The 13,129-nt window shown below is 40.8% G+C and overlaps 1 protein-coding gene across 4 annotated transcripts in view; it reads right to left on the bottom strand.

Moving 5' to 3' along the window:
* Window positions 1-13,129, bottom strand: part of IFT80 (intraflagellar transport 80) — a 2,191,035-nt gene that overhangs the window by 723,620 nt on the left and 1,454,286 nt on the right. For all 4 annotated transcript variants that reach the window (XM_044070463.1, XM_044070465.1, XM_044070466.1 and 1 more), the window contains exon 14: window positions 9,158-9,293. In XM_044070463.1, the coding sequence (XP_043926398.1) occupies window positions 9,158-9,293 (136 nt within the window). The remainder of the gene's footprint in view (window positions 1-9,157; window positions 9,294-13,129) is intronic.

Here is a 13,129-nt window from a genome sequence, read left to right as displayed (position 1 = left end):
ACAAAACAGACTTTTCAATTTATTGAGATGCCCAGTTCTTGACAGACGAAAAGTGTAATCTCTGGCCATCAAAAGGAGATGCTTGGTGGGAGCTGTGAGGAGCCAGTCGTCCAAATATGGAAACACCTGGAATCCTTGTCGTCTCAGGTGAGAAGCTACCACTGCCATGCATTTGGTAAACACCGGGGCAGTGGTGAGACCAAAGGGCAGGGCCCTGAATTGAAAATGACTGGTTCCCAGCCTGAAGCGGAGGAATCTTCTGGGCCTGTTCATTTTATGTGATAGCCTGAAGGTCTATAGAGCACATCCAGTTTCCTTTTCCCAACAGGGGAAGAATGGATTGCAGCGTGACCATCCGAAATCTTGTTTTCTTGACCGATCTGTTCAAGATACTGAGATCCAAAATTGGTCTCCAGTCCCCTGTTTTCTTTGGAACTAAAAAGAACCTTGAGTAGATTCCGGATCCTAGTTGGTCTGCTGGCACTGGCTGAATAGCTCTTTTTGCAAGCAGTTTTGAAATTTCCAAAGCTGCTATATCCCTTTGAGCGGGTGGAACATCTGGAAGGGATTTTTGACTGACTTGGAAAGCGAAGAAAGGGAATAGAATAACCTTCGAAATGATGGACTGTACCCATTTGCCTTGTGTCAAGGATAGCCAGGCTTCTGGGTACAGTGACAATCTTCCCCCGACTGCATCCGAAGATGGGCAGTCGGGCAACACCTCAGGGATGCTGAAAGGGCTTATCGGAAGGCTTCTCGATTGCCCTGGTTCTGCGGACCCCTCTGCCTCTAGGGCGGCGTCTACCATTGTTGTTCCCCTCTGCCTCTGGCGGGGAACCGACTCTGTCGCGTCAGGCGAAGTCCCTTGAGATTGTTTACGGAACCACATCTTTCCCTTCTGGCCTTTGGGGTAAGGCCTAGAAGGAGTGGAAACGGACTCCGCGGCAGAAAGGGTCTTGCCATCCATCTCGCACCTAGTCAGGGTTTCTTTCACTTGTGGACCAAAAAGGGATGATCCATCAAAGGGAGTTTGTGAAAGACGTCTTGAAAGGTTCAATTGCATAGCCGCATCCAGGCGTGCCTACGTAAGGCTACCCCTGTTCCTTCTGCTCGCTCCATCGGCCGCATAAGAGAGGAGGCATGGAGGAGTTGGAAATAGAATTAAGGATAGCCAGCTGCGTGTTCATTTTTCTTGAAACCCACAGCTGTAGGGTCCTTAAGCATTTCACTCGCTTCTTTGATCAAGTCCCTTTGAAGACGAGTGAAATGGCGCAGGTAATTCAGCGAACGCATAGTAAATGTCGCTGAGGAGAACATCCGCTTCCGTACCTATCCATGGACCTAGATTCCTTGTTAGGTGGATGGACAGGCACTGAAGGATCAGCCAGTTCCTTCTTTGTGGCGGCAGCTACCACCATAGCATCCACAGAGACTCCTTTTGATAAAAATTCCTTGTCTGCTGGAGCTGTGATGAATTTGGAGGGTCTCCTGGGAGTGGGGTCCACTGAATCAGGAGCCGTCCATGCCTTTTAGCAACCACCTGCATGAGGGGGTCGAAGGGGGACACCCAGGAGGTGGAAGGTCGAGAGCCAAACGCCTCAAGATACACAGATTCGTCCTCCGAAGGGTTGAGGGCTGGCCAATTTCCCCTCTGTTTAAGGATCTCCAGAATGTCTGCAAAGAGACATCTTCAGAAGGGGAACGGGGAACCCTCAGAATCGTCCAGATCTGTGTCGGACGTGATAGAGTCAGGTGCGTCAATGTGGTTCCTCTTGCACTTCCTCTTCCGAGGCCGCTCTTCTGCCAAATCAGGAGAGGCCTCGGAAGAGGATGAAATCCCACAGGGGCTCCTGAGGAGTTGGCTCTCTGCGGTCCGGGATGAGGGAGTGAGACGACTTACCCTGAGGCAGCATAGAGGGAGGGGCTGACGGAGCCGACTGTGGAGTAGAGCCAGGCTCTAACACACTCCGCATGACCTCAGCACCCCTGTCAGGCAGAGCCAGAGGTCCCCGCCCGAGGAGCTCAGGACCCCCTCGGCACCGACAGTGATAGCTCGAGGCGATGTCGGAGCCGAACTCACCAGCGCCAAGCACCGAGAGGGAGAGGGGTCGGACAAGGGTCCGATGCCACTCACCCCTCGAGCCGACGAGGAAGTCCGGCGCCGAGATTCCTCCATGGAAGAAAACGGAGCCGACGCGGAGCCGAAGACAATTGTCTCGGCTCGAGGTGACCTCACTCTGGGTTCCGACACGACCCGCCTCCGATCTCAAGAGACTCGAAGGACGAAAGAGTTGATCGTCCGGGCCAGGCACCGACTGATGAGTCGGGCTCTGAAGCATCTGGGCCAGTGCCTCAGACTTGAGTAGTCGACTCACCACCCTCTGAAGGTCATGATCGGACAACCTGGATGACCTAGAGGAATGAGACCTTTGGCTCCGTTCAGACAGCAGGGGAGAACCTGGAGCCGAATGAACGGAGCCAAGAGAAGGTGACCTAGACCTCTTTCTGGTTGTCGGCTCAAGATCTTGTCGGAGCCGACACGGGTACCTCGATAACCTCGGCGAGCCACAGAAACTGTGGACTGAGTCTTATCGGCTCCAGCCGGAGCCGATAAAGGCAAGGTTGAACAACCTGAGGTCTCGGCTCAGAAGCCGGGCAAGACCTCGATGCCTTGGAGGGCTTCCCTGTTGAGACAGACAGGGAATCCTCAGGCTTCAACAAGCCTCTCAAAATGAGCTTGTTTTTCTTTCCTGCAGGACCCTGGGGCTGAAGCCATGGCAGACAGCACAGGAGTCCTGCAGGTGCAAACCAGACAATAGACACAAGAAGTGTGAGCGTCTGTCAGAGACATTTTCTGACAGCACGCATCACACTTCTTGAATCGAAGACCTTTGCTTCTTTAGACATAGCCTAACTGGTGAACACAAACACACACTCAAACACACCAGTTATACCCTGTCAAAAAACACAATTATAGTAAAAATATACTAAAAATAAGTACAATAAGCAGTAGTACACTACACAAACACTCCCTAGGGAAGGGAAGGCCAAGGCCCAAGGGAAGAACTAAAAGTTCTTTTGACAAGAAACGGGAAGAAAATAGGTTCGGGGATAGAGTTTAATGAACTACAATAATTTAGGAATAATTAAACTAAAAAGTGGAAACAAGAGTAACTTTTATAGAAAAAGCTAAAACTTACCAGGAACCGGTAGAATAACCAACCTCGAAGCTGTAGCGGCAAACGAGATCTGAGGTAACTCTCGCCTAGCATTGTGGGATATAAGGGGAGCCTCGAGCCGGTGGAACCAACTCTCGAGCTTTAGAGTCGGAGCCGAGGTCGGCTCCGAACCCATCCAGCAAGAATGAAGGCGAGATAGACAACTTAACATCTAGTTTTTGCTAAAAAAAAAAAAAGTCTGACTGACATCCTCTGGTCATTCCCCAGATGCTCAGAAATCATTACTAGTAAGATTACATATGGTTACACGAAGATAAAAAAAAAAAACTGGCAGAGAAAACTATTTTTTTCAACTGACATTGTGCAGACTTTCAATAATAACTGCACACACATACTTACAGACTCCATACATAAATGGTATCAGTCACATCACATGAGTATTTTGACACACAGACTCACTAATGAAACTGGGCAAAGTATAATGGCTCCCATGACAGAAGTTAAGAAGAATGCTGAAGAATAAGAGAGGCCTATTTAAAATTTAAGAACAAATGTATACATTATTTTGTAGTTCTTAATGCAATTTCAGGTTCTGTGTTGACTTGGAGATTCTACCAGTCACTTCAAACCAGAGAGAACAGTATACTCAAACTTATACAATCATGGTAAACTAACAAAACATCTACACTATGCTCTTCATGTAAATCACTGCTGCAATCATAGCTTCAAGGATGGCGTCCACAGCTTTCCATCCCAGTCTTCTGGGTAGTTCGAATCTTTGTGGAGGATGGCAACACAACCTTCAAAATGTCTGCTACAAATCCTGCCCCAGCTCCAGATGTAATGTCCATCCTGCAATGTTTGTTGAAAGTATTAGCAGATTATCAACTGGCTGCTTCTGTATGACATTAGTGGGCATCATTTCAGGAAGGATAAAGTGGTAGCTGTGCCTCTGATGGAATGTGACCTTATACTTCTTGGTATTTGCTGCCATGGAACCTGTGGCAGAAAATACTGTAAAATAAGTGCCACTTAGAGATGTTTGCTTTGAAATAGACAGCTATTTCTTATCCTCTGCCAAGGCCACGCCAAACTGATCTGTTTTTTGTAGTATTTGATCCTGTAGTACCTCAATTGTCTGTACATATCCAGGGAATGGAGCATATTTTCCCCTCTGTTCTGTGACCTGAAAAGGACACAAGAAGGTGGGTGGCCTGATGAAGGGCAGCTTCTGTCACTGCTTTTGATACAAATAAAGAGTTTGTGTGCAAAGTAACACTGCTGGCATGGAATGCCAAAAGGATTCCCTTGAACAGACTGCACTTGACTCTACCTCTGGACCAGACAAGTTGTGCAGTTTAGTTTCTTTACTACTGTATTGACTATACTCTCACCTCCCTAAATGATATCTTTAACTTTGTCCACAATCTGGCAGTCAGCCTTCATCAAACATGTTCCTATAGATCCAAAAACCCACCTAAACCAGTCACTACCAATCCATCTCCATAATCCCTACCATAAGCAAAATACTTGAAAAACTAATCTGCAACCAACCTACCTCATATCTGAAAAATATATATAAATTGCTCTCCAACAAACAACATGGTTTCTGGGAAGGTTGCAGTACAATGACTGCATTCTGGACTCTACCCAATGACATACTCGCCAACAAGGTTAAAAGAAATCTTACTGGTACCATTGTCGTTGACTTGACCTGGGACCTTCAAACAGCAGACCACTAAATATTGCTAACCCACCTTCTACAGTCTGGCACCAGATTCTTTTCTGTGAAGATTCACTCCTCTCTGTCACATTCTGCCTACATTCATTCAAGTATACCACATGGATCACTACTTGTCCCAACAAACTTTTCCATTTTTATAAATAAATTAACCCTATACCTCTTCAGTTACAACTCCGCTTATATGCTAATAACATGGTTATCTACAGATCAAACTCAGTGCAACAGGTAATCTAAACCTAACTACAAAATGATCTGCTGGCAAAAAAACACTGGTTCACCTCCAAAAAGTTTTCCCTTAAACACCTCCCCAACCCAAAAAAACAAGGACATGCTATTTGGCGCTAAAAAAAGACTTTCCAAAGTTCCCACCTCACTCAAGCTTTTAGAGCAGCACAACAACCTTATCAATGCCACATCTTCTTAACTTTCAGTAGCATATTCAAAAACTTAGATCTAAAATCAACTAACTCCTCTTCTGAGCTCAGAAAATATCTCATTTCCTTTCATCACCAGACAGAGTTGCCATTAGGAAATGTGTTCTTCTAACACAAACCTCTAAAAATACTATCTCTTGGACTCTTGGTCTTTACCATTACTTATCTCTTGCTTTGTCCTCTAAGCACCTGTGTTACCCCCACAATATCCAAGGCTAATCCTGCTTCTTGCTCTTTTCTTCTTACTTACTTGATTCCACTTTCAGCTTTTAAAATGTACCCTTCAATGTGATATAATATTTATAGACAGCATCTCTGTTTTATGTGACCTTTGTTTTTTCCAGTGTTGGTTGCAGCTATTTGGAAATGTAATCAGGGATCAGCCTGCATTTGGTCATGCTGTGATCATCACTATTTCAGTAACCAAAATGTAAATTAATTAATAAACTTTGTATATGCCAAAACTGCAGGTTCAAATGGAAGATGTTTTGGCACAAAATCTCTTTTATTTGAACGTTCTCACAAAAGGTAAAAAAGATCCATTTCTGGTATTGCCCAAATCGGAGTAAAACAAAAATAACTGACTCTGAAGTTGCTATTCATGCCTGTCTGCTATGATCCTGCTTAGTTGATCCATCAGTATGCTGTCCATTCTGGGGATGTATATTACCTACATTGTCATGTCAAACATTGTGGCCAAGTCCCATGTGATCCTCCTTGTGTACTGGTGTACTGCATCATAGACACACTGAGCACTATGCCTGTCTGGTTGTATAGACATCTGGATAATTTGACATCTGGATAATTTGACTTAAGGGGCTTTAAGAGTCCTCTTTAGTCAACTATAGCTCCATCATTTGTTTAAATATGTGCTCCTAGAACTTCAGGAAACGATCATGACAATTCAGGCTTCTAAAGGATAACGTAACTGAGTTAAAAGTATTCTTACCACACCTGTCTAGCAGTCTACTGTCTTGTTTGTGAAGAAGGGTGTTTCTTCCTTTGGTGGACTTTAGTTCTTTTGGTTGCCTCCAATGATACAGTATTTGAGTCTGTCTCTAGATTTCTGCAAAGAAAGCATTGGTTCCTTTGAATCCTATAAATTAGATCTTGTCTCTTAGGAACCAGAGGGTGTGATCCTGGTTCCAATAAAAGAGTTTGTTTTGAAGACGTCAACCAGTACTCCCTGTAAGGGGAAATGCTATTGGCTTGCAAAGAGGTTCATAGCCCAGCAATTCCAAAATCCCTCCTTTGATCATCCAAGACCTCTGCATCCTGCTACTGAAAATGGTTCTTCAGGAGGGCTAATGTATCTCCAAAATGCAGGATATCCACTGTAAAATCTACAGCTAAAATATCATCATTGTCAGTATCATAACTTGGGGGAAGGACATTTGTGAACAATAATCTAAGACATCCTCTTCCTCTTGAACCATGTCTGATCACATCATTAATCAGTCCACTACAAATTCCCATACTTACAAGACCATGATCAGTTGAAATACTTAAGGTTACTGATTGAGGGGTTGGTGGATTATGTATTTGGGCAGGCTTACATTCTTCTCACTTTTTTAAAATGTAAAGATTATATCACATGTTGAGGTACAATCAGTTTGGATCATTCTCAAAAGGTGCAGGCTATACAGAAGATGGTTCCACCCTCAGGTGTTACAAGTCTATCAGTCTGTGTTTTTCTCTTCTACTCATGGGTTGTACAAAAAAAACTTATGTAAGATAATTTTCAGATTTCCTGTGGAATAATGACTTACATAAGATTTTGCGGGCTAAGCTAATCCGCCCTATCAGTTCAGCAAGTTTTGGGTTTATAGATCTAGAAATAAGACTGGGCAGCAAGTTTTTTGGTTTTTCCAAGATATTTTCAATGATAATTATAAGGCAGTCTGGAGATCACTGCTTTTATCTGAAATAGGTGGTGTAAAAGGACTTTTTAAAATTATGTTCGAAGTAAAAGAAAGCTTGAAACTTTAGCAGGTGCTAGATTAGTAGAAAGACTAATTATGATAATGAAGAAAAACAAAACTAAGACAGAGATAGAGGAAATATGTCCTATAAGGATTTTTACTAAGTCAGTTCACAAAAGTTACTTCTCTGAGAAACAACAGCAATCTATATCATGCGGACAACTGATAGATGTATACCTTATGACAGGTGGATCAATTTAGATACAGAGTTGGTTGAGGTATTTAACAGTCTAAAAATAACTAAGCCTAATGAGAATGATTGTTCTGCAGATATAGTTGAAGGTTTAAGCCACTATGTGTTGGCAACTGACAAGTCAGGCTTTCATATAATTACATTTAGTCTCAGTAACTTTTAGAGTTTTAAAGAGGCTCGGGGAAAATATGAACATACAAGTCGCAGAACAGATAAAGAAAAGGCTCGTCATAAATTACAGATATGTTATGACAGCTACATAATACATATTCCTTAGACAGCAGTGCCTCCATAAACATTTTTACACCCCTTCAAAATATCATTTGTCTCCAGTTGCATCTCCTTAATTCTGTCAAACCACCAGTGGGTCATAAGGCAACTAGAACCATATTTTATGGTTATGTAATAAACACGAGGGTTAAAAAAAAAGATTTGCAAGAAATACATCATATGTACTGTTCAGAAAAAATGCAGTTGTATCTGCATGCTCTTTTAGTCTCTTATTGTGATGTCACTGACTACTAGATATTTTACTTTTAACAGTACAAAAGTGACACAAATGGAATTACTGCAAATGAACTGATTTATCTAACAAACTATATATGTTTACTAGAGATCTTTCATTAAGATGACAGGGTTAAAGCTGTTAAATAAATAAAAAGCCTGAATCCTTAATATGAATACAGACACACACACACACACACATACATATATATATATATATATATATATATATATATATATATATGTATATATATGTATATATATACATACAGACATACATTAACAGTTACCCAAAACCAACAACTGTATTGGATGGCAATGAATTCTATGTATGGGTAACTACTAAAAGCATTAAACTTTATTCAACATTTCAATTACTGTGCTAAATACTCAGAACTGTTGATGTATTTATTCCTTTTGATGCTCTGCCGATACTGCATTATGTCATTTGCCTTGAGGTTATCCAAGTACAATTAAGATGACATGCTTGTTGCTACTCTGTTAATAAAGTTGGTTTTAAAATGTTATACACGAACAGGCTTTAAACAATATGCCTTAAATACCTTCAAAAATGTTAAGCATGATCTATAAATGATAGATACCTGTACTCTGCTATCTAAATATTCTAAAAACACCTTCGTTAAACACCAGAATTTGAACTGCAGACCAACAACTGTATACAACCAAGTCTAACCTGTAAATCAACAAGTTTCTAGTACGGGATTTACTCAAAAGTTAACACATTAACTTAATAAGCATGCAAGTAAAATGCACTTACTTTAGCAGAAGCTGTCAAATGACAAGGTTCACAGCTCCTTTTATTCCAAGTTAGATAAAGTATGAACAATGCACAATACTAAATTACAAATAAACTTGGAGTGCATCATACAATAACTAAAGCTGGAAAGACATATTTATGTAAAATCAGTGCAGCAAACAATTCGAAAAAAAAACTAAAGCAAGTGTTGTTTGGAAAGAATGCTTGTGAGAGATGTCCACAGCTCAAATATTCAAGAAGTTTAAAGACTTTCAAAAACATACACACTAAACTTGTATATGCTTTCCATTAGGACATTGTACTGATATTTAGCACCGATATTTCGGTCAACAAGAGTCCTTACCAATTTTGAAAACTTTTTGTTCTTTTCCTAATCTCTGCACAGCAGTGATGTAAAGGTCATGATTTTTGTCAAGAAATGCCATCTTTCTTTCTTGTGCTGGTCCGCTCTGGTTCAGGGCAGTTTCCAAGATCTCAATCTAATGTGCAAAACAAACAACAAAATAAAATCTAGACAACACTGTAAAAGTTGAACAAAGGGATATTTCCACCAATAAACATCCATTGTATATTATAGTTATTCATCTGCATGTGTTACGGAATGAAACAAAGCAAGTAAGATACCTGGAATGCTGGTCAAGACGGTAAAATGCATAGTTTATATCAGTAATGAAACAAAAACTGAAAGTAAAAGTTGCTTTTACAAACACAATAAGCATAGAAATGTCTGAAACCAAAATAAAGTATGCCCACTCATCACTGATTCAAAGTAGTGAAAATGATTTTTGCAAAGAAGTTTTCTCAGTGAAGTACATCATTAGCTTAAGTTTTGCGGCTCAGATGACAAAGAAAAACTGGCAAACATGACACGCCTTACTGTGATTTCTATAATGAATGGTACATAGTTCTTTTAAACTCCTTGGCCTTAACACTGTGGGAAAAACTGAATCTAACTAATGTTACTGCCTACCGCAATAATAGTTTTGAAGATCTATGAGGTAAATGATTAATTCTATTGGTTCTCAAGGTTAAGTAACTGCAAAGTCAATGTATGCAAAGTCACACAAGTGGAAGAGGCTTGGCCTCCTGCCAAACATCTATGGTACCGTTGATGTTTTTAATCTCTTTAGTCAGAATGATGTACATGTGTAGTCCAAATACTGACATGAATCCCACAACCTCCATCTAAAAGCTGTATCATTTTCAGTACGGTGCACAAAGTTATAAATTCTGAAACAACTTTAAACAAGGAGCACTATCATCATAGTGCTTTCTTTGCCAGTTCACATACAATGGGATGTTTTGCAGCTTATTATCACAAGGAATTTTCTACTCAGAAGTTTGTGTATGAACCAATCATATTGATGTTGTCCTAAATGTTGAAGTGGACAGTTACCTATGCTTGTTGTTAATTTTACATAATAAAGACAATTGGTTTCATTTTCATATTGTGACTAATAAACCAAAGAAATACATGTTACAGGCACAGTGAGGGTGGAGCAAAGGGAGCAGCTGTCCTGGGCACAATGTGTAGCAGGGCATGACTGGCAGATGCTGAGGGGTGGTAGTGCAGGCTAAAAGTTGAAGTTCTTGTACTGAGTACTGTGACAGCAAGTGACCTGCTATATTTCACAGACTCAGTGCAGAAGAGCTTTGTTTTTTTTTTTTCTGGTCCTCAAATTAAAGTTATGGAGGGCATTAAATCAGGGAAATGCATAAGTGTCAGGCAACATAGCTACAGTTCTGGATTCTGCTGTCTGTCATTCATGCTAGCAAAAGCAGGCTGAAGTAAAAGAGGGCTGCAATCACCTCTTTAGGACAGGGATAGTGCAGTAAGCAAGCCTGGGACCTGAAAATGTTTTTTCATAGGGAATATGCCTACACTGGGGAAAGTTCAGGTTGAAGAAAAAGGAGCATAAATGTGAGGAAAACTCAAACAGTACAATTTACGATTTATATAGTTGTTTTTATTTATTTATTTATTTTTGGCTCCAATCCCTGCAGTGGGCCAACAGTTTCTAACAACACCTCTCATCTTCTGGTACACTTGATCTGCCTTAACCTCACACAGACAACCTGACTTGAATCCAGGGCAGGTGAGATTGACAATGTTGGTGCAGCATCATCCTGTTTCCAAGCATATTCCCTAACCCCTCTTCCACTTGTCTTGCAAGCTCTACAACTACTGACTCCAGAAGGGGCATGCATGTTACTGGGCATGTGCAATTTCCAGACCGAGCAGTATACTGACTGCAGCACAGAGCTCACCCTGCTCTTAATACTGATATTGCAGTGAGCTTATGCAGGCTCCCTCCACCAGGATGGATGATCCAGCATCAGACTCTCACTCCAATCCACCTCCATTTGGTCCCATCCAGTACCTTTGCTACTAGTTAAACAAAGGTGATCTAGTTCACAGTAAGGGCTCTACCCCTCTGTTCCATGGATCCAGCAGGTTCAGATTGTTTGCTTTCATGTCCTCTAGGAAAGAATGGGCATGTAGCCAATCAAAATCTCATTATAACTGCAAGTAGCAGCTTCACAGGTCAGTTTAGCAGTTCTCTATCTGTGGTTAATATCACCCAGTAAATTGGTGAAATCAAGAACCTGTTTGAGAATTTCTTCCTGATAATATGCCATACAAGTCTGACAATCTTGCTGGAAGAAATGCAAATCTTTATAATGCATCTTCTTGTGATACAGTACCCCCCGGGTACGAGTTAAGTAGGAGTTTTCCTGGCTGGAGAGTGCTGTATTTGGACAGACCCACAAGCCTGGTGCCTATGAACATGAATAACAACCTAAAAAAAGGGAATGGAAGGCAGTCAGCTAGGAGAGGAATAACTGCAGAGGGAACTACACCTTAATGCCTTACTGTAAGAAGATGACTACTGGTGTACTTATCAAATCCTGAACTTGACCCTGTGGAACTGATTGATGATTTAGAAAGGTATGGTAGGTTATCTGGCTGCAAAATAAATACCAACAAAACTCTAACTGTGGGTATCAGCTATGCCCACTCCTAAAAACTTAAGAGGCAAATTAAATTTCTTAGGCAAAAGAAATGGGAAGAAGTACCTGGAAATGCACTGGGCAAGGCAGATATATTACTGGCCAGGAATCCAAATGACATCCCTATGGTAAACTACCTGGAGCAGTTACTGAAAAGGGAGCAGTTTGTGGCTTGGTTAGTTTTCTCCTTAGAGTATCATTTTACTTTGGACAAGTGCACACCATTTCACATTCTACAGGATGAGCTAGGGAGACTTAAGCAGATTACAAAAATAGACCAGAGTGGCCCAGATGGATATACTGGTGGACTGATGTTAGACAAGGAGATGTGCAAGTTAAAGGGCTAACTTCCTACTTATATTCAATCTTATCAGCTGACAAAATCCAAACAGATACACTGAGGAGGTTATGAGAACCTGAATTGTGACTCTGCATCCCTCCATCAGTCTAGGGAGAAACTGTTTTACTTTCCTGATATGCAGCAACAGGTACAGTCTTTCACTATTTTGGGTGGAAGTGTCTCTCTAAATATTTTTATACTCTGTTCTATCCAGTTTGAATGTTTCCCACTGCCCTTTCTAATTGCTGGAGGTCTCTACCTCTCTTTCTTGGAAATTTGTCACAGTTTTTTTTTGTTTTGAACTGAACTGGATAATTTAAAGTTGGAAATTCATCAATGGTGCAATAATATCTGGCCAGAAAACATCACTTTTAACCTAACCCTCTTCTTGGTTAGCTTTGCTCCTAATCTGCATTTCAATAAATCTGGTCTAGCTTTTATAAATCTAACGATGCAAGTGGGTAAGAAAATAATGAGCAGATTCTGGTAACAAAGAGGGCCACCACTGTACCATGAATGGAAGACACAATTGGATCAAATAAGTGAATAAACTTGGGCTGAAATCAGTCCAGATATGGGTGACTTTGGCCTTTCTCAAGTAGTCACCTAACGCCCCACTCCCTGAATTTAGTCATGTAATTCTGTTTACCTTAATCCTTCTTTGCATATCTTTGCATAAACATACAAAGGAAAGAAAAAAGAAAGATGAGCTGACTAACAAATTTATTATAGTGAAATCTTGAAAATTCTCAATCATTTTCTTATCTTTTTAAATCTTTTCACTCTTTATCCTACCTATTTCGTCTGTATTATTTACACAGCACAGCTTCCTATAGTTATTTACCATAATTTGTTGAAATTGTGGTTATAAATTGTTCTCTTTTACTGTCATTCTTTAACAAAACAAGAAATGATTTAAAAAATGTATAAATCTACATCAAATGTAATTTTTGTATAGGTTGG

Source organism: Protopterus annectens, chromosome 4.part1, assembly GCF_019279795.1.
Source record: "Protopterus annectens isolate FY-2018-M chromosome 4.part1, PAN1.0, whole genome shotgun sequence".
In the NCBI taxonomy this organism is placed as follows: Eukaryota; Metazoa; Chordata; order Ceratodontiformes; family Protopteridae; genus Protopterus; species Protopterus annectens.
Note: the sequence above shows the minus strand (reverse complement) of the source record. Positions and strands in the feature narration are given on the sequence as shown.